The sequence below is a fragment of the Eupeodes corollae genome, chromosome 1 (genome assembly GCF_945859685.1).
Source record: "Eupeodes corollae chromosome 1, idEupCoro1.1, whole genome shotgun sequence".
NCBI lineage: Eukaryota > Metazoa > Arthropoda > Insecta > Diptera > Syrphidae > Eupeodes > Eupeodes corollae.
In genome coordinates this window covers 104,449,695-104,470,072 of record NC_079147.1, presented here as the reverse complement: position 1 = coordinate 104,470,072, position 20,378 = coordinate 104,449,695, and the positions used below count along the sequence as shown (strand labels likewise).

Genomic DNA, 20,378 nt, shown 5'->3' with positions numbered 1-20,378 from the left:
AACCTAAATATCTTAGGAACGAAAAGTCCAAGAGACTTGAATTAGATTTTACATAATATATATATGGTTCGAGTTCTGAGCAAGCAGAAATGTGGGCTCCGGATTTGTCACATCAATGCGCAAAGTTTGCTTCCAAAGATTGATGAATTTCGCGATATTTTTACTGATTCCGATGTAGATGTTATTTGTGTCACTGAAACTTGGTTGAGGGATGAACTAAATGATGATATCTGTTGCTTAGAGGGCTATCGAGTTTTTCGATTTAATAGAGTGAACCGTGTTGGGGGGGGCGTTGCGATTTATGTTAAGAGAACAATTAAATGCAAACTTAAACTTTCAGCCACTGTGGATAGCACTATTGAATATTTGTTCGTTGAAGTTGTAGGTAATGATGGAAATTTGCTTTTGGGTACTATCTACAGGCCTAATAGATACATAGATTTCTCACCACTGTATACAGTATTGGAGGAAATCTCTCTGAGCTCCCCCAATATTGTACTCTGTGGAGATTTCACACAATGACACATAATATGCAAACTTACAATTTAAAACCAGTCAACACTAACGTACCAACTCATTATTTTGGTAGAGATGCTTCGTTGTTGGACCTGATGTTTGTTAGCGATATTCATGACGTTGCTTTTTATGATCAGCTTTCTGCGCCAGCTTTTTCAAAGCATGATTTAATTTTTCTCACTCTTAGATTTAGTCTTGATTTCTCCGTTGAAAAAATTACTTATCGAGATTTCCATAATATTAATATTCAGGAACTTGGCGATCGTACACGAGAAATAAACTGGGATGCCATGTATTATCTACCGTCATCAAACGACCAGATTGAATTTTTAACTTATAATATTTCTAATCTGTTTAATACTCATGTTCCATTAAAAACAAAAATTCTTAAACCAAACAATAAACCGTGGTTCACTGTAAATATTAGAAACTTAATCCAACAGCGAGATGATGCTTATACGAATTGGAAGCGGTATCGTTTGAATGAGCTGCGTCGTGCGTTCTGTTCGCTCCGAAATAGAGTGGTAGCGGAAATACGTAAAGCCAAATCCCTTCATTTCTCTCAACAGCTCACCACAACGTTAAACGGACGTCAGCTTTGGAAAAACATTCATAATATTGGGATAGGTAAGACAAAAATCAGACCAGCTGAGGATATTGATTGTAACATCCTCAATAAAATATTTGTGTCCACTCCATCTGGGCAGACCCCCCAAATCAGCGTCGAAAATTCCTTTTCGTTTACCGATCACCGCGATGAACATGGCTTTGGTTTTTCCGCTGTAATAAGTGCTGATGTGGTCGAAAGTGTTCTTTCTATTAAGTCAAAGGCTGTTGGGCTCGATGATGTTCATCCTTCTTTTTTGTGTATGATTTTGCCAATTGTATTACCCTACATAACTTTTGCTTTCAACACTATTTTGATGTCTGGCGTGTACCCGGACTTATGGAAAGATGCCAAAATCATACCGCTTCCTAAAAATGCCAAAAAAGACGAATTTAGGCCTATCTCCATACTGCCATTTCTGTCAAAGGTCTTTGAAAGGATTCTGCAAAAACAAGTAAATGCTTACCTCGCTGCCAACTCATTGCTTAGTCCAAAGCAATCTGGTTTTCGTAAAAAACACAGTTGTATAACTGCACTTTTAAATGTAACTGAAGACCTGAGGCAAGCTTTGGACAAAGATCAGATTACTTTCTTGGTTTTGCTTGACTTTTCAAAGGCTTTTGACACTGTCAATCATGTCAATTTGTGTAGAAAACTTATGCAAAATTTTAATTTTTCATCCGGTGCTACAAAATTAATTTTTTCTTACCTCACTAACAGAAGACAAGCAGTGCAAGTTGGAGATAGACTATCTAGTTTTTTACCAAATGTTATTGGTGTGCCCCAGGGATCCATTCTCGGACCCCTTTTATTTTCAATATATGTAAATGAACTTCCATCTTCACTTGCAAATTGTTCATCTCACATGTACGCTGATGACATTCAGTTATATTTTAGCTGCCCACTGGGACTTATTGAGCATGGAGCATTTTGTGTCAATGAGGACTTAGAAAAAGTGGTAAATTGGTCGCAGTCAAATGGTCTTGTTTTAAACCCTAAAAAATCTAAGTGTCTTGTCATTTCTAGAAGATCTATTGATCTCACGTACTTTCCACCGATTGTTCTGAGCAATGCTCCAATCGAATACGTTTTAACAGCAAAAAATCTCGGTGTGACTTTTAACCGCTTTCTGACCTGGGATAACCACATTAATGGAATTGTTGGCAAAGTATATGGTGCACTTCGTACACTTTGGGTTACACAAGCTTTTACTCCAACAAAAACGCGTTTTCTCCTTTCTAGGTCTTTGATTATTCCTATCCTATTATATGGTAGCGAAATTTATTGTAATTGTAATTATGTGAGCAAACGTAAACTAAATGTCGCATTTAATTCTATCGTACGTTATGTATACGGGCTACGGAGATACGACAGAATATCTGGTTTTGCTTCGCGCCTACTGAATATGCCATTTGAAAACTATCTCGATTATCGAAGTTTAATTTTATTCTCTGATATTCTTATAACACGCCAGCCACAATACTGCTTTGAAAAAATTAGAATTGGATCCTCGCACAGATCTCATCAGTTAATCGTTCCTCGGTTCTCATATCTAACATCGGAGCGACAATTTTTTGTAAATTCCGTCCGTCTTTGGAACTCATTGCCGCGTAACTTAAAAGAAAACCAAAGTGCAACAAGCATTAAAAAAGTTCTAAAAGCTCATTTTTCAATTTGAATTTAATTTTGCTATTATACGATATTAATTGAACTTATGTATATATTTAGATATCTCATATAATTAATTTGTTTTCATTTTTATTAATTAAAGTAACATTTTTGGCTCAATTCTGTAAAATTAGCTTACCTCTATTTTATAAGATTTTATATCTTACAGATTGTAGGCAATCACGAAAAATGAAATAAATAAAAATAAAAAAAAATATTGCACCGTGATATCAGAGAAGTATATTTTTTGAAAAAAAATCCGTTTAAACGTTTTTTTTTATAAATCAAAAAAACCTAAAAACAAAATTTGTCACCTCCAAAATTTTACGACTAAAATATGATTTCATATCCAAAACAATTTTGTGCAACGAAGAATATCTAATGTTTTTGACATCTAATGAAATTTTGAGAAAAATCAAATTGACAGTTTTTTTTTTTATGAAAAATAAAAATCTAAAAAACCTTTTACTCAAAGTTGGTAAAAATTGAATATCGATTCAAACATCTTTTCAAAAACTTTAAATTTAGGCTTCAAACTTATTTTATCTTATAAAAAATATTGTTTTCAACATTCTATAAAATGTTGAAAAAAATCGAATTAACAGTTTTTTTTACAAAAATAAAACTCTAAGAAAAACAATACTAAAACTTGGTAAAAATTCACTTTCGGCTCAAAAAGCTTTTCAAAAATTAAAAATATTGGCTTCAAACTTATTTTATTTCACAGAAAATATAGTTTTCGATATTCAGTAATTTTTATATAAAAATCCAACAGTCCGTTTTTTCATAAAAAATAAAATCTACAAAAAATACTACGCAAATTTGTTAAAAATTGATTGAGTACATAAAGACAAGCAAGACAAATCGACAGACGGGATGGGAAGTTATCAGTGTGGGTCGCATCCCAGGCTCTTTTTTTACAATATGTTTCAAATCCTTAGGTATGGAATAAATAAGGTATGTACTAAATTTATATAGCAAGTTGATAAATACAAGTCTTATGGCGGTTTTTCTTTAGAAAATCATAAAAGGAACCTCTTTTTTTGTCAAGAAGATAGGGACAACATTTACTTGTTTTACCCTTTAGAGCAACGAAAATAACAACAAGTCTTATTGTTTAGGTGATTTCTGAATTACCTACTTCAAGTAACTGTGGTATGGATTTATAGAGTGCTGTCAGATAATTGAGCGAAATTTGGGTCAAGACCCATTTTATGGTTTCAATAATTTCTTCGGTTTTTTTTTGGTATATCTCTCCTACTTTGTAGAATTTTTTTGAAAGCCATCTTCACACGTTTTCCATGATGTTAAGGTCAGGAGAATATGGTAGCCATGGTAATGGGTTTACATTTTGCCCTTGAATCCAGGCTTTTGTTGTCCGTTCGGTATGTGCTGGTGCATTATCTTGTTGGAAAGTCTATCGTTGTCCACCAAATGATTCAGGTAACTGCGGAAAAGATTTGTAAGTGATTGCAGTCGTTTAAAAGTTTTGAAAATCCAGCTCCACGGTCCCGTAATACTTGATTGCTTCCCAAGATAGAATTCTTCTTTTTTTTTAATCATGGAAGTTGCAGGTCCGTCCAAATTAAATATTTTTAATTGGAAAAGACGACCGTGACGGTACGCCAAGTTTGGTTTCACCTGATGTGATTTGTTGCAAAATTAAGACGTTGGCATTTTACGTGCAGCATTCAATGCTGGCTTTTTCTTCATTTGTTGGTGTCGAATATGAAGCAGCTCTCATTATCGCCCGCCTTTGATGAAATAATGTGGCTTTCATGACTTTTCCTTTGTGGTCTTTGAAATAACTCTTTGGGTCCTTGGTGTAGCTGCATACAACATTTGAACTTCTTCTACTTTTACTGGCAATAAAACGGATGGTTTTCCGGAGATCCCGGTAAGTTCAAAGCTGACCTATTTCCGCTTTGGTTAGACACTTACCTCTTCTTGATTCTATCAAAATAATACTCGTAATAAGCTCTCAAATTATCAGAGTATTCTTATATCGGATTTAAAACACTCTAATAGGCAAATTTAGATCTTGTCCCTATTTGAGTGTGGGTTATGCATTTTGCTGTTTCGAAAGTATAGGGCTGGAATTTAACATCTGTCAAACTAAGTTGTCAAACCAACTTTTTTTTTCAGATCAAAGTCTGACATTTGCGATCAATGATCGCTTAACCATCGCAGAACGCATTATAATTTTTAAAACTTACTACAAAAATGGTGATTCTGCCACAGCCACAAATCGTGCTTTAAGAGGACATTCTGGTTTGTATAATCGTCCTATGCAAGCTATTGGCAAAATTGTAAAGAAATTTGAAGAGACTGGATTGGTTACTGATATTGTAAGGCCTGTGCACCATCATTTCGCTCATGCCACTGAAAATATCGCAGCTGTAAGTGAAAGGGTTTCGAAGACCCAAATTTGTCGATTCGTTCTCGTTCTCAGGAATTAGGACTGGTCTTACGGTACAGTATGGCGTATTTTGCACTTGGATATACACCTACATTCGTATAAAGTCCAGCTCACACAACAAAAGAAGACCATTCACAAAGTCGTAGATACGTCGAATGGGGCTTGAACAACAGTCGGTGGACGGCGATTTTTCGAACAAAATTTCTTCAACGAAGAAAAACATTTCTCAATCTTGATCCCTTAAAAATCAACATTCTTCATGTCATGCTGAGATACCGCCCAATATGTGTCAAAAACTGGTCAAAATTAGCTCAAAAGAATACGACTGTCAAGTTAGCACTACATTTTTTGAAATTTAAAAAAGCTGAGTTAGCAAACTATTTTGTTGTAAATAAGTTGAGGAAGAAAAATAAATTCCAAAAATTAGTTTAATTTCAAACAAAAAAGCTATATTTTAATTGCATCTTTACATTTTCGAATATCATTGTTTAATGACTGGGCTCACGGTGTCAAATTAGCACTACATACTCCCTTTTTAAAGAAAATCTAAGTAAAACAAATTTATGGAAAAAATCAAACTAAAACAAATTTTTTAAATGTTTTCCTCTCCACAACTAATTTGCAACAAATAATTATATAAAAGCGTAACGTTAAAACTTTATAAAAAAAATTAAATATCATAAACAAAAATATTGTAGGTTAGGTGCGAAGCTCGAGGTTGTCGCTAAGGAAGACATTCCTAGCAGACCTAAAGCCCGCATTTGGATTCCAATCGAAGTTTGTAACCCATCCCTTCCGACGCATAACTGGAAGATAGCCAAGCTAGAGGAAGTGAAGGGTCTTTATAGGAGTACCATTGTGGTACTCAATAAAGAATCCTTGACTCCTCTAGCCTCGACCAATAGCTCCATAAACTATGGCTTCGAATCCATAAAATTCCAATTTATAAAAAAGACGAAATTAACGCGGATAGCGGGCCTCCAACAACAACCGAAGGAGAACTCGCTGTGGGTGGGTGACGATGCACCCTTTCCCTCTCCAATCACGATTTCACCCTCTAAAAAAGTCGTAGATAGTCCATCCTTAATGGAGACTGAGGACGACGTAAACATGATCCTTCTGGGTTCATCCTTAGACTAAGAGGATCAGAACAAAACCGTGGTGGAGGTTGATCTGCCTAATTATAGCCAAAATTATGCAGTTAGTACAGATTAATTTCGAACACTCAATAAAGGCCTCGGCCTCACTTCTTCTCCGTCTGGCAAGAAACGGGGAAGACATTGTCCTGTTCCAAGAGCCATAGATTGTGGGATCCGTTGTTCGAGGGTTCAGGACTCCTGAGTACTACACACTGTGTGTGCCAGATAAAGTCGAAGCTAGATCTTGCATACAAGTGAAACATAGCATTAATGTATTTTTACTCCATCATTTCAGTGACACAGATACCTCTGTAGCTAGGCTGGAAACATATTAAAAAAAGAGTCTGGCTAGTTTCGGCGAAAATTGGCCATGAGTCTCTTTTTGATTATATTCTTGGTACTAAACTCCTAGTAAGTAATGTTGCTAGCGAACCAACCTTCATCACTTAAACTTGACAAGAAGTCTTAGATATAACTCTTGTCTCAGATACTATACATCCTATGATCGTAGACTGGAAAGTATCCAGAGAACACTCGTTCTCCGATCATAAATATATCCAGTTCAGTATCAATGTGGATAAAAAACCCGAGCCCATTGACTTTTCGAAATTATTGGAAAACTGACTGGGCTTTATACAGGAACTCGTTAGAACGTTTACTAAAACCTAGACTATCTAGTCCTTCCTCAAATGCTAATGAACTTGATAACAAAGTCAATGACCTCACTTCAGCTATGAACAGATCGCTGAAAACTGCTTGTTCCTTTTATACACACAAAGAGGAACCACAATGGTGGGCCTCAGAGCTTGACTCGCTCAGGAAAGAATGCAGGAAACTCTTCAACCGAGCCAAAGCCACAACTAGCCTCTACTGGGACTGTTACAAAGATTCCCTAAGAATTTAAGAGAAGGCACTAAGGGAGTTTAAGCGATCCTTCTGTGGCACAATAGAAGAAACTTCTGAAGCCTCTAGGTTACGGAAAATTCTTTCAACTAATCCAGCTATGCCAAGCTGCTTGAAAAATACAGACGGCTGCTGGACAAATTCAAGTAATGAATCGCTGAACTTACTATTGGACACTCACTTTCCTGGTAGTTCTCTTACCGAAATTGGCAACAATTATATACGTTCAAATTCAAATACAACATATCCAAAAGGTCTGATCACAAGGTACAAGCTACAACGGGCTCTCAACAGCTTTAAACCATTTAAATCTGCAGGATTAGATGGAATAATACCAACCGAGTTACAAAAGACTTCTGACATATTTACACCAATCCTTGAGGCAATTTTTACCAGCTGTCTTTACCTGGTCCATGTTCCCTCGTCATGGAGAGAAGTTAAAGTTGTTTTTATACCCAAAGCAGGTAAATGCTCGCAAGTCATTTTTAAAGATCTACGACCTATAAGTCTATCATCATTCCTTCTTAAGACCTTGGAAATATTGATTGATATCCATTTTAGGGCAAGTATTCATACTTCTGTCTTCGTCTCAACATGCCTACTGTAAAGGTAAATCGGTGGAAACAGCGTTACACACCTTAGTACGCCCCATCGAATATTCCCTCCATCATAAAGAGTTCACTACAGTTGCTTTCCTTGACATCAAAGGTGCCCTTAACAACGTGGACACATCTGCAATCACATTTGCACTAACATCTCTAAATATAGAGAGTTCGCTTCGGGAGTTAATTGATGCTGACTAGCAGAATAATCAACTTTAAACTGGGCATCTCTTCTAGTAGACGATTCGTTAGTAGAGGGACACCCCTCCTTTTGAACCTAGTGGTGAATGAAATCCTAACTAGTCTGGAGGTGGAGGGCTTGAGAGTGATAGCCTATGCGAACTCTTACAAAATGCCTTAGACAGACTAATACTTTGGGCTGATCGGTGTGGACTGGGTGTTAACACACACAAAACCGATCTGGTCTTATTTTCGAGGAGATACAAAATTCCATTTTTCAACCCTAGCTATATTAAAGGAATTCAATTAAAATTCTCAGACGAGGCTAAATACCTGGGTCTTGTCTTAGATTAAAAGAACTAAAATGGAAACACAACGTACAGGAAAGAGTCAAAAAAGCTACTGTAATAAATGGGGTGTGTACTCTGAACGACTGAAATTAAGATTCTCATTCCACCTTCAGAATCATTGTAGCGTGTTCCAGGCGAAATTTTTGGCCCCAAAAGAAGTATTATCCTGGCTTAAGGAAAACGTGATATCAACATCTGATATCCGTATATTCTCAGATAGCCAAGCCGCTATTCAATCTCTGGACTCTTTCTCTACAAACTCTATAACAGTCCATAACTGTCGATCATCTCTTATGGAGATGGCGCAACAGTTTAATATTCACCTTTTCTGGGTGCCGGGCCATAGAGACATTCCAGGAAACTGTAAGGCAGATGAACTCGCCAGGAACGGTACAGTACAGCCCATCCTACCACGTTTGGCAAATACTGGCATACCAATCGCTACTTTTAAACTGCTGCTAATGCAAGACGCTGCGAGGAGGGCAGGCACCAGGTGGAACAACGTCACCACGTGTCAAGCCACAAAAAACATCTGGCCAACACTGGATTTAAAACGTTCAAGGTGCTTGCTCTCTCTAAGCAGAGACTAGGCGTATTCTCAAATGACTTTTGCAGAAGCTGTATGGATGAGGAAGTGGAAGAAACAGTTCTTTCTCTTCTCTATCTAAATCTTATCAGTATAATAGGCCTCTCACGTTTCGTAAGAGACTCAAACTGGTTCAATTGAGGTAAGGAGGAAGACTAAAGATTCATGTGGCTATTGTGATATCACAATGGGCCATTAAACTTGCCTAAGTGTGTCCGTTTCCATCTTGGACAGCCACTTTAACCTAACCTAACCTATGCATGACCTTGGAAAGATTCAGACTTGAATCCATCTAATACAACTTGTATTGAACGATTCGAAAGGTAATTACTAATACAATGAAGGAGGGATTCATGCAAACCGAAAGCACGCATTTTCGATTAAAGATTTGTTCCACTGTTCGGTGAGATGAACCATGAGATCACCAGTGGACCTATTGTTACGAAAGCCATACTGTCGGTCATTAAGAAGCTTCCGTTCTTCAAGATATTTCTTGAGCTGATAATTAATCAGCGTTTCCATGACCTTGGAAAGAAGGGACGTAAGTGCAATCGGTCGATAATTAGACGGCAAGGAAGATATGCCTTTTTTGGGAATAGGCTGGACAAATGCGGTTTTCCATCCGCTCGGAACGAGACCTGAAGAGTAGGACAGATGGAAAAGCTTACGCAGTGGTTTTGCCAGCGATGAAGAACCTCTTCAGAACAATAGCGTGGATACCATCTGGACCAGCAGATTTGTGTATGTTAAGATCTTTTAGGACTCTCGCTACAGTACGAGTGCGAAAAAAGATTTGCAACATAGAATCATTAACTCGCTCAAGTACAGGCGGAGTCATAACACTCACTGGCAGCGTTGAATTGGCGGCGAACTGCCTAGCAAAGAGATTTGCTTTCTCTAAAGAGCTAACAAATGGAGTGTCATTCACAAAGAGCGTAGGAACCGAGGAAGAGGAAGAATTTGTACTGCCTTTGGGACATTGCAGTATTTTTGCCGTAATTGTTGGTCATGTAAAAATTTGGTCCTTCGAATATGGGCGTTGCAGGCCTTCCTGGCTTGCTTGAACTTATTCCGGTTTTCCTCAGTTAAATTGGCTTACCTTCTTAACCCTAATAACCTCTTTACAGCTCGCGTCGAACCATGCGTTTTCCTTAGGTCTGATGCTTTTAACCCTATTCGGGATAAAAGTTCTCATTCCCAGGAGAATCAAACTTGTGATCATATCAGCGCTGGCGTCAACGTCACTATCGAGGAAGCATAGTGACCAGTTAAAGATCCTGAAGTAATTATTGAGACCGTCCCAGTTGGCTTTCTCGTATTGCCAAACGGTTCTCTTAGGAGCTTTTTCTTTAACTGGAGAGTTTTTACACGAGAAATTTGCTGATATGACACAATGGTCAGATGTGCCTAGAGGAGATAGAACACTAATAGTGTACTTACCAGGGTCAGAGGTAAGAAATAAGTCAAGAGTGTTTTTTGCTCGACCTTCAACGTCCGATATTCGAGTGTGCTCGTTGACCAGCTGAGTTAGGTGGTTTAACTCAGCGAAGATCTCAGCACACACTCCTTCTGGTGTTGTCTGGCCCGAACGTTGAAGCCATGAAGAATTGTGTACAGTGAAATCGTCCGTAACAACGATTTCAGTGAGAGGATAGGACAAAACAATTCACGAGAAGTTGATACTCTGTCTAGATTTGGGCTTCGATAAAGGAAACAATAGTGAGTGATTTGCTTATTTACGGAAAATTTAATCGACAAATAATTAAAAATAAAAATAGAGTTGATAAGCAACATCACTCCTGATGTAGATGTCAAGGCCATGGTGGGAAAAAATACATACCTTATTCATTCCACATTTGGGTTTTTCCAAGAATACTAAGTGCTTGAAAAATAAAGTAACACAAAAAAAAACGATAAAAGTTTCTCCCTATTCATGTGACACGAAGTGTATATGTTGGGGGTTGAAGGCCCTTCCTTTTCTTTTTTTACCTAATTAAATGTGTCTCAAAAATGACAAGTAATTCACCCTAAATCTATTATAGACCTAAAAAAAATCTTTTTAACAAAAATTAGTCTCATTTTTTGAAGTTTTCATTCATGTATCTTACAAGTATATCCCTCTTAGGAATGTAATTGATTTCTTGAGATTTTTTTCCTCGAATCAAAAATGTTATATATTTGCTTTTCCTTAACAAGGGACAATAGAAGTCCTTAAAATGTCCATACGAGAATATAAACGTTTATGAATAGGTTTTACGAATATACCACATAATCTTGTTGTTCGCTTCAAAAGACTTAAAATTCTGTGATACCCACCTAAATTTCTTAACTAATCTCTCCATCCATCTTCAATTTATTGTTGCGTATCATAAATTGAAATTTATCAAAGTCATTCATGTGCGGAATCTTTGCTTGAATTCGATTGTCCTTCAGTTTAACTAAACGACTTCCTTTACACATTTCAGATATAACATTTTCAGATATCAAAAACTTCCAGCACATCATAAACTTCTATACAATCTCTAACACCCAAGTGTCTACCTCAGCTTTTTGTTTACCCATAGGTACTTTATTAAATGATTGCCATATTCATTATCCATGTCATATTTATTGTCTTACGAAGTAGTTATAATATCTACGTTAATAATTACTGACTTATCTCCACAAACCATAATAAGCATACCCAAAACAGTCTTCAGAAGGTAAATAAACTAATTTGAATTCCCTTTAGACAACCTACGAGTGTTCAATACCTGCGACAAAAATGATAGATAGTTAGACAGATAGATAAATTATCTTTATTCAATATTTTAATTATAGCTGGGAACTCCTAATTATTCAAATAATCATGTTTGGCTAGGCTATAATGGTTTTTGCGTACAGACGTAGACCAATTCCGAGAAACACGCGCGCAAATGCAAAACAAAAAGGTTTCGAAGATTAGAAGATAAATAAACTTATTGCTCTCACTCGTCGTTTCAATTGTCGCGTCGCGTGCTTCTGCTTACCTGCACGTAATGCTGAACACTTTCCAATAGCATTCCATACATCTTGAAAACGCTGTGCTACTCTCCCGGCTTTTAGGCGTAGCTCTGTTCGACTTGTGGCCTTTTGTGTCTCACCCTCTTCGGGGTGTTGATTCGGTGAAGTTGTCTCTGATGTTATATTTTTGTTTTGTTTAATCAATTCAATTAAAACAATTAATTTATTGTTGATGTTTATTTAATTCTTCAACACGCAACCACTTTTGATCAACACTGATATTTGTACTTTATTGGTGAATATTCTGAAAAGATAGAAAAGAAAAGAAATTTTTTGAGACAAATGAATAAAGCAAACCCCATTAACAACAACTGCACTCCACCAAAGAAAAGTAATAAACAATTAAAAGTAAATTAAAGTCAAAGATGGATTTACAGTTCAATGAAAGAAAGTTCAATAATTTAATCACGCAAATGATTTCCTATCCTAGATACCAGATAAATCAACAGCAAATAAACGTGGCAATTTAAATTCAAAAAACGAAACAAGAAATTAAGCCAATTAAATTGAATTAGTAGATAATATTCATCGGATCACAAACTCTCACCCATCCACGCCATTTCGAGAGTCAAGGATTAAAGTCATATACGTCAAAGTCTCAAAGCTAACTTCAGGGCAAGTTTAATATTACAAAACGCAGAATAAATAAAATGCATTTCTATCCTCTAAAAGTCTAAGGAGACCGGATTATGTGACTGCATTCATATTCATTCAAATAATAATATGATATGAGATATGACGTTATGGCAATGGCAATGGAGTCCTTCCGTGCAGAGAATCTAATTTATAGCATTCCATGAGAAAAATTCAAAAGGATATGAACGTCGTTGTCGTAATCTCTTTGAGATTAACGAATTTTACTTTTTTCTTTATTCGAAAATCAACGTTTTTAATATTTATAAGGAAGATGAGCTCTTAAAGTAAATCGAGCCTTAAAAAGGATACTATTCGATTTGTGTTCATTGCGAATGAATTGAAATTAGCATTCAAAAATGGGTGTTGATGACTACTTTTTAGGGTATTCCCTAAAGAGGGAAAAACGTCACCATCAAAACTCAAGGTTTGATATGGGTTGGCCTACCCTCGTAGCCCATTTTTAATTTGATTTATTTCGATGGAATTTTCATAAGGATGATATAAGATTTGCTTATTTAAATAATTTTGTATATTTACATACTTTATTATTATTATTGATGTTCAAATGGTAGACATGTGCATTCAAGAGGACACCAGCGTCCACAGGTTTTTCTCAAAACCCACCACTGTCTATTAACTCCTACTCTCATCGGGTGCCTAGTACCTCAACTGGAGATTGGGTTTCAACCCCAGTGAAAAGTTGTTGGGGAAAGCAAACGAGAGAGGGGGAGAGGTGTTTCCACTAAGGCACCTCTCCTTATCCAGGCGGTAGCGGACGAATTCTCGAGATGGAATGAACGGTGGCGTCTACAATTCCAGTAAGGTTGAACTACTTAGTGAACACCTTATAGGGCTTCTTCGACATATTCGGAGCCCAGGCCTGTAAGGAGCGGTTTATCCGGCTACCCTTCCTTGGAGTTATACTAAGGATCTGGTCCTCCAGGTTGGGGGTTGTGCCGTCGGGGTGACTTCCTGGCCACGTAAAAACATCATAGTTTCGAAGCACCAACAAGAATCGGATACGGACGGATTCACTGTTGACAACCCACGCAAACGAAATAAGGACAACGAACTTCGAATACGTACGTGGAATGTTAGGTCCCTTAACAGACCACGTGCAGCCGAACAATTAGCGGATGCCCTAAAGCTGCAAGGCAGATTTTACAGCCATCCAAGAAGTGCGATGGGATGGACCGGGCAAACGCAAACTAAAAGACTGCGATATCTACTACGGCGACTGCTACCGAGAACAAAGACAGCGTCTATTTGGGTGTGGATTTGTTGTTGGAACTAGGCTCAAGCAAAAAGTCTTGAGTTTCAAGAGTGTGAGCGAGCGCATCACGACAATCCGCATTAAGGTTAAATTCGCCAACATAAAAGAAATTTCGCCCCAACAGAGGAGAAAGATGAAGACACCAAAGACATATTCTTTGAGCTCTTGGACAAGACATATGAGCAGTGCCCTGGCTATGACATTAAAATTGTCTTAGGAGATTTTAATGCCAAGCTAGGAAGAGAAGACATCTTTGGTGGCATAATCGGGAGATACAGCCTGCACGACACTACCTCCGACAACGGATTCAGGCTGGTCGATTTCGCTGCGGGGTGAGACGTTCTGGTAGCTAGTACGCAGTTCACGCATCTCAATATCCACAAGGGGACATGGAAATCTCTTGATCAATCAACCGTCAACCAGATTGACCACATTGCGATCGACGCACGACACTTCTCCAGTATCCAGGATATCCGAACATTCCGAGAGGCCAACATTGACTAGGACCACTACCTCGTTGTAGCCAAGGTACGGCTACGGATATCCCGATCCAAGCCAAAACAAGGAAGTACTGTGAGAAGATTCAACGTTAGACGGCTACAATCGCAAGAGACTGCCATGTCCTTTTCCGATCGAGTCTCTAATAACCTCCTAAGGAGTCCTATGCTTCCTGCATTAAGCATTGAAAACCAGTGGCAACATTGCCTTGCAGCCATCAGAGATGCCGCCTCTGAAGTGCTAGGTTTCACACGGCCACCACAGCGAAACCCCTGGTTTGACGACGAATGCCGGCAAGCTCACGCAGCGAAACAAGAGGCATACAAAACGGCGCTGCACAAAAGGACGAGAGCTGCTCGCGAGCTCTACGAGCAGAAGAGGAGAGAGGAACACTGGCTTCTTAGATTGAAAAAAAGAGAACATGAGAAGCGCGCGATCGAGGAGATAGAGGGATGTCACAACAGGAATGAGGTTCGTAAATTTTACCAAAAGGTAAAAAAAAAATTCCCAAGAGTACCAGCCACGAACCGAAGCTTGTAAAGACGATCAGGGGAACATCGTAGGATGGATGGAGGAACCACAATTTTTCAATTGGTTGGCTGATGGCTTCATTCCTTTTGTTAGAAATATTCATGATGAAGAGGGATTACCAGATCAAGCAGTATTGTTGGTATACGATGGTCATTGCAGTCACATAAGCGTCCTAATAGTTGAGAAAGCTTTGAAAACAATGTGATGTTGATTTGGCTTCCTAGTCATCTAACAGACAAGTTGCAACCATTGGACAAATGCGTATTTGGTCCAATAAAAACAGCTTGGGAAAAAAAACTTGTAGCTTTTGGAAAATCGCAAATGGGCAAAGGTTGTATGCGCCTCAGTAAACAGATGTTTTTCAAACTTATCGTAGAAACCTGGAGTAATTTCACAGAAAATGAATGAAAAAATTGAAGGTAAGACATTAGGAACTAATCATTTAGGTATGTTCTGATACTGAAGCATGCTAATTTTGTATTTTGTAATTAGGTGCGTATATTATTGTTGGCAACGAAACAATCCGAGAAGATGAAAGAATGCAAAAAAAAGAAAACGACTTTACCTCCAAGTTCTCCAAATGAACCACCCGTCAAAGAGAAAAAACCTATTCCACGACTGAAGCAAATGACTTATGGTGAGGTACTTACTTCGCAAAGTGTTCTTAATCGGTTTAAAGAAACTGAAGATCTTAAGAAAGCCAAAAAAACACCTAAACCTAAGCTTAAGAGGGAAGTTTCTGTTAAAAAGCAGAGTACAATGAAAAAAGACACGTCAGGTCGAGTTCTGAGGAGTCATAAAATGAAAAAAAAAAAAACATCGAATATGATAAGGAGAGCCCATGGAATGAGGAGTTAGATGACGACGATGGCCATGAGCAGTTACAACCTGTTGGTTACAAAACACTAAACAAAGGTCAGTTTTTCCTGCTTCAGATATCTGTGTTATAGAGTCCACTGAAGAAAGCAACGAAATTGTACTTTTAAAAAGTATGGACACTACACTACGCCTTTACGTGGAGATCTAAGGTGGAATGATGCCAGGGTAGATTGAGCATCATTTTTAAAACTTTATTTTGAGCAATTTGTAGTTTTTTTATATGGGTTTTAGCTGCGCTTTTCCATACTGGACAACCGTACAAAAGAATTGCCTGAAATATAACCTTACAAATTATCGTTTTATTCTCGACTGAAAGTAAAGACTTCCTATTAATAAAAGGGAACAGCAGTTTGGTTGCTATCTTGACTTTTTTAGTGATTGTGAAATATGGTAATTGAATGTTAATTTAGAATCAAGGAAGATACCGATATATTTCACATGATTGTTCCAACAAACAGCTCTACCTAAAATTTGCAAATTATTGCTTGGGAGATAACAAGCTTTTCTTTTTCTTGTGAAAAAGATGGCTTGTAACTTGTCAGCATTAAGTTTAATTTTCCATCGATTGTAATATTGGTATAATATTCTCATCGCATTATTAAAGTTCGTCTCAATGTTGAGACCAAACGTATGCGAGGAAAGTATTGCAGTGTCGTCAGCAAAAATTGCTGCTTCACAGGGTGGGAATTTGGGAAAGTCAGAGGTATACAGGTTATACAAGGTCGGTCCAAGGACAGATCCTTGAGGGACAACAAAATCAAAATGTATTCTTTCCGAGACACTACTGTTTACATGTACCATAAAACATCTATTTGAAAGGAAACTTTGAACAATTTTACACAGATAAGGTGGAAAATTGAGGGAAATCATTTTATAAATAATACCATTGTGCCAAACTGAGTCGAACGCTATTTCGATGTCTAACAATATCATTCCAGTAGACATACCTTGGGAGCGATTGCTTTTAATTAAGTTACTTATACGAAGCACTTGATGAGATGTACTGTGGTATCTCCTGAAACCAAATTGTTCATTTGGATATAAGTTGTTAACAGTTATTGTTTTATCAATTTTGTTTTTAATTATTTTCTCATATAAACGGTGATTTTTTAAGAGCTTGAGAACTTTAAAAAAAAACGCATAAAATCTCATCGATTCTTTATTTGAAACGTTAGATTGGTCCATGACATTTACTTTTTGAAGAGCATTTCGGCCGGAATAGCCCGAATTTCTTTGGAAATGTTGTCTTCCAAAGCTGGAATAGTTGCTGGCTTATTTGTGTAGACTTTAGACTTGACGTAGCCCCACAAAAAATAGTCTAAAGGCGTCAAATCGCATGATCTTGGTGGCCAACTTACCGGTCCATTCCTTCAGATGAATTGTTCTCCGAAGTTTTCCCTCAAAATGGCCATAGAATCGCGAGCTGTGTGGCATGTAGCGCCATCTTGTTGAAACCACATGTCAACCAAGTTCAATTCTTCCATTTTTGGCAACAAAAAGTTTGTTAGCATTGAACGATAGCGATCGCCATTCACCGTAACGTTGCGTCCAACAGCATCTTTGAAAAAATACGGTCCAATGATTCCACCAGCGTACAAACCACACCAAACAGTGCATTTTTCGGGATGCATGGGCAGTTCTTGAACGGCTTCTGGTTGCTCTTCACTCCAAATGCGGCAATTTTGCTTATTTACGTAGCCATTCAACCAGAAATGAGCCTCATCGCTGAACAAAATTTGTCGATAAAAAAGCGGATTTTCTGCCTACTTTTCTAGGGCCCATTCACTGAAAATTCGACGTTGTGGCAGATCGTTCGGCTTCAGTTCTTGCACAAGCTGTATTTTATACGGTTTTACACCAAGATCTTTGCGTAAAATCTTCCATGTGGTCGAATAACACAAACCCACGGTCTTCAGCAACACTCTCAGAAACAGACGCAATATTCTCTTCTGTACGCACTGTACGCATTCGTGTGGTTGGTTTAATGTCCAATAAAGTAAACTGAGTGCGAAACTTGGTCACAATCGCATTAATTGTTTGCTCACTTGGTCGATTATGTAGACCATAAATCGGACGTAAAGCGCGAAACAAATTTCGAACCGAACACTGATTTTGGTAATAAAATTCAATGATTTGTAAGCGTTGCTCGTTAGTAAGTCTATTCATGATGAAATGTCAAAGCATACTGAGCATCTTTCTCTTCGACACCATGTCTGAAATCCCGCGTGATCTGTCAAATACTAATGCATGAAAATCCTAACCTCAAAAAAATCACCCTTTATTTTGCTGATATTGCTGAGTAAACTGATTGGTCTATAACTTTCAGTCCTAACAGAGTTTTTGCAGGCTTTGAGAATTGGTATTACCTTACCTATTTTCCAAGTAGTAGGATAGTATTGTATTTTCAAGCAAGCATTTATGACGAATGTAAGGAAGAATATTCCGATTTTAGGCAACATTTTTAAATATAGATTTTTAACTTGATCGAGCCCACTAGACTTCCTTGTTTTAAGTGTGTGAACAATATTGCAGCTACTTCTTCTTGAGTTGCGAACATGTTTTGTGGTGTGTCAAAAATCATCTGGTTTAAGTTTTGAATAGTTGTATCTACCATAAGATCTGTCGAAACATTGCCTAGGTGTTGTGCTACAGAATGGTTTTGGGAGAAACTAAGAGCAAGAGCATTAGCTTTTTCCAAATCCGTATAATGGATTCTTGAATCGTTTTTCAGAAAAGGAACCTGTCGATGTTTGTTTTTTACTATTTTTACAATATTCCGGAAGGGTTTTGCATTTTTCTCTAAGGAACGTAGTTTATTATTCCAAACAAGATTCCTTTTGTTTAGTAATTCATAAGAGATTTGGCGATTCAAATATGTAACGTTATTATTAAATTATGTTTATTTACATTTATATTATCTCTTATTTGATCCATTTGTGGTCATACAAAGCAATTATATTTTATTGTATTGGATTAAAGAAATCTCATTTGTGCGAAAGTTAATCAAACATTATAAATTCAAGATATCACTTCAAATTTTGTTGTTTTTGTTTGTGCTCAGTTTTATTTAACTTATTTCATTCACTTCGGGAAGTATACCTACGTACATAACTTAAAACTATAGATATCAATGTCAAAATAACAATTCAAATAATTTAATTGTATTATTGATTTCTTGAATTAGTCAAATGAAAGAAACTTTCTTTAGATAAATAAAACTTCGTGTACAAGGGATGACAATAGTTTGGGTTTTCAAAACTAAACCAACTTTATAAATGGAAAATGAGTAAAAAAAATTTCCTCATCGGTTTGGGAACTTTTACCTTCAGCACTATTACTTGCTTCGTAAATCTTCTCTATAAATCATTTGAATTAAAATTCATTTTACACGAGTTTTGAATAATCTAACACTTGTCTTTCATACATCAACCTAATCCAACCAAATTGCATAAATATTTAAATATTATTTAAACCTTTTTCTTGAAATCTATAGAAGAATCTTTTTTACACCAAAACACACTCACTCAAGCACAGTTAGGAGGACTTTCCCTTTATGTCCTTAATACTTATTCCAAAGGACTTCCTTATCAACCCCACTTGCTTCATGTAAAACATCCCTGTTGCTACAACGGTTATTATATTTTATAAAAAGAAAAAAATACAACCCATTTAAGCCAAAGCTTTCCTCTTACGCAGACTTCATCCATTCTATGAACCTATTGTCCTTTTGCACTCGACAAAAAAAAGTTAAAAATACGAAAAGAAAAATTGACTTTCTGTTTTTCTTGTATCCTTGAACAATTTTTTTTAATAAAATCAAGCAACAGTAAACAACCCATCTCCTTTCCCTTCCTCTTAATATCCATCCAATTATGGAAATCAAAATTGAATCCTTAAATTTTCAATTTGAAAAGGCCAAAACGCTTTTCGTTCAAATCGAACCCTCGCCTTTCGTAGAACATCTGTGTCGAAGTGTAGAAGGAGACATTATTTGTTACTTCCTCGAAAAGGATAAGGAGACTCAATATTCACTTAAACGCAATTACAACCGATTTCACAACAAGTTTCCAATGGATTTTTATGTTGAAAACAGGAGCTTTATAATCAAATTTATATTTGAGTCATTTAATACGAAATTTTGCAAGTTCCTGATTTTAAGTTTCTTGGGATATTTTAATGTCCTAGTTCATGTTTTAAATTATTTTGAATCTACCAAAAATGGTGACTAAAATAGAAATGGACACAAAAACGCTATTATCTTCTAATAACTTCAAGAACTCTTATCTCGATTATGCCTACAGGAACCTTTAAGGACTTGAAAAACATTTTCTAGAGAACGAGATAATTGTGTCTGGCTTTAGAGGGTTTATCAATTATTGTCTTATACAAAGACGAATGAAGTACGTATTTATTTTTTGTGTACAAAAGAAAAACAGGGATAAAATGTCAATCGATTTTTTGGTGTTGTGCCACCCACTGTGCTAATTAAAAACGAACAAAGCTCTAACTCCGATGTTGTTGTTGTTTGTTTTTTAAAGATATTGAGGAT

General features: G+C 36.9%; 1 protein-coding gene across 1 annotated transcript in view; it reads right to left on the bottom strand.

Moving 5' to 3' along the window:
• The window catches only part of LOC129941267 (soluble guanylate cyclase 89Db-like), a 31,545-nt gene extending 19,295 nt beyond the window's left edge, over nt 1–12,250 (bottom strand). The window contains exon 1 of the mRNA XM_056049853.1: nt 11,979–12,250. Coding sequence (XP_055905828.1) covers nt 11,979–12,020 — 42 coding nt within the window. The 5' untranslated portion in view covers nt 12,021–12,250. The remainder of the gene's footprint in view (nt 1–11,978) is intronic.
• Between the last annotated feature and the right edge of the window lie 8,128 nt (nt 12,251–20,378).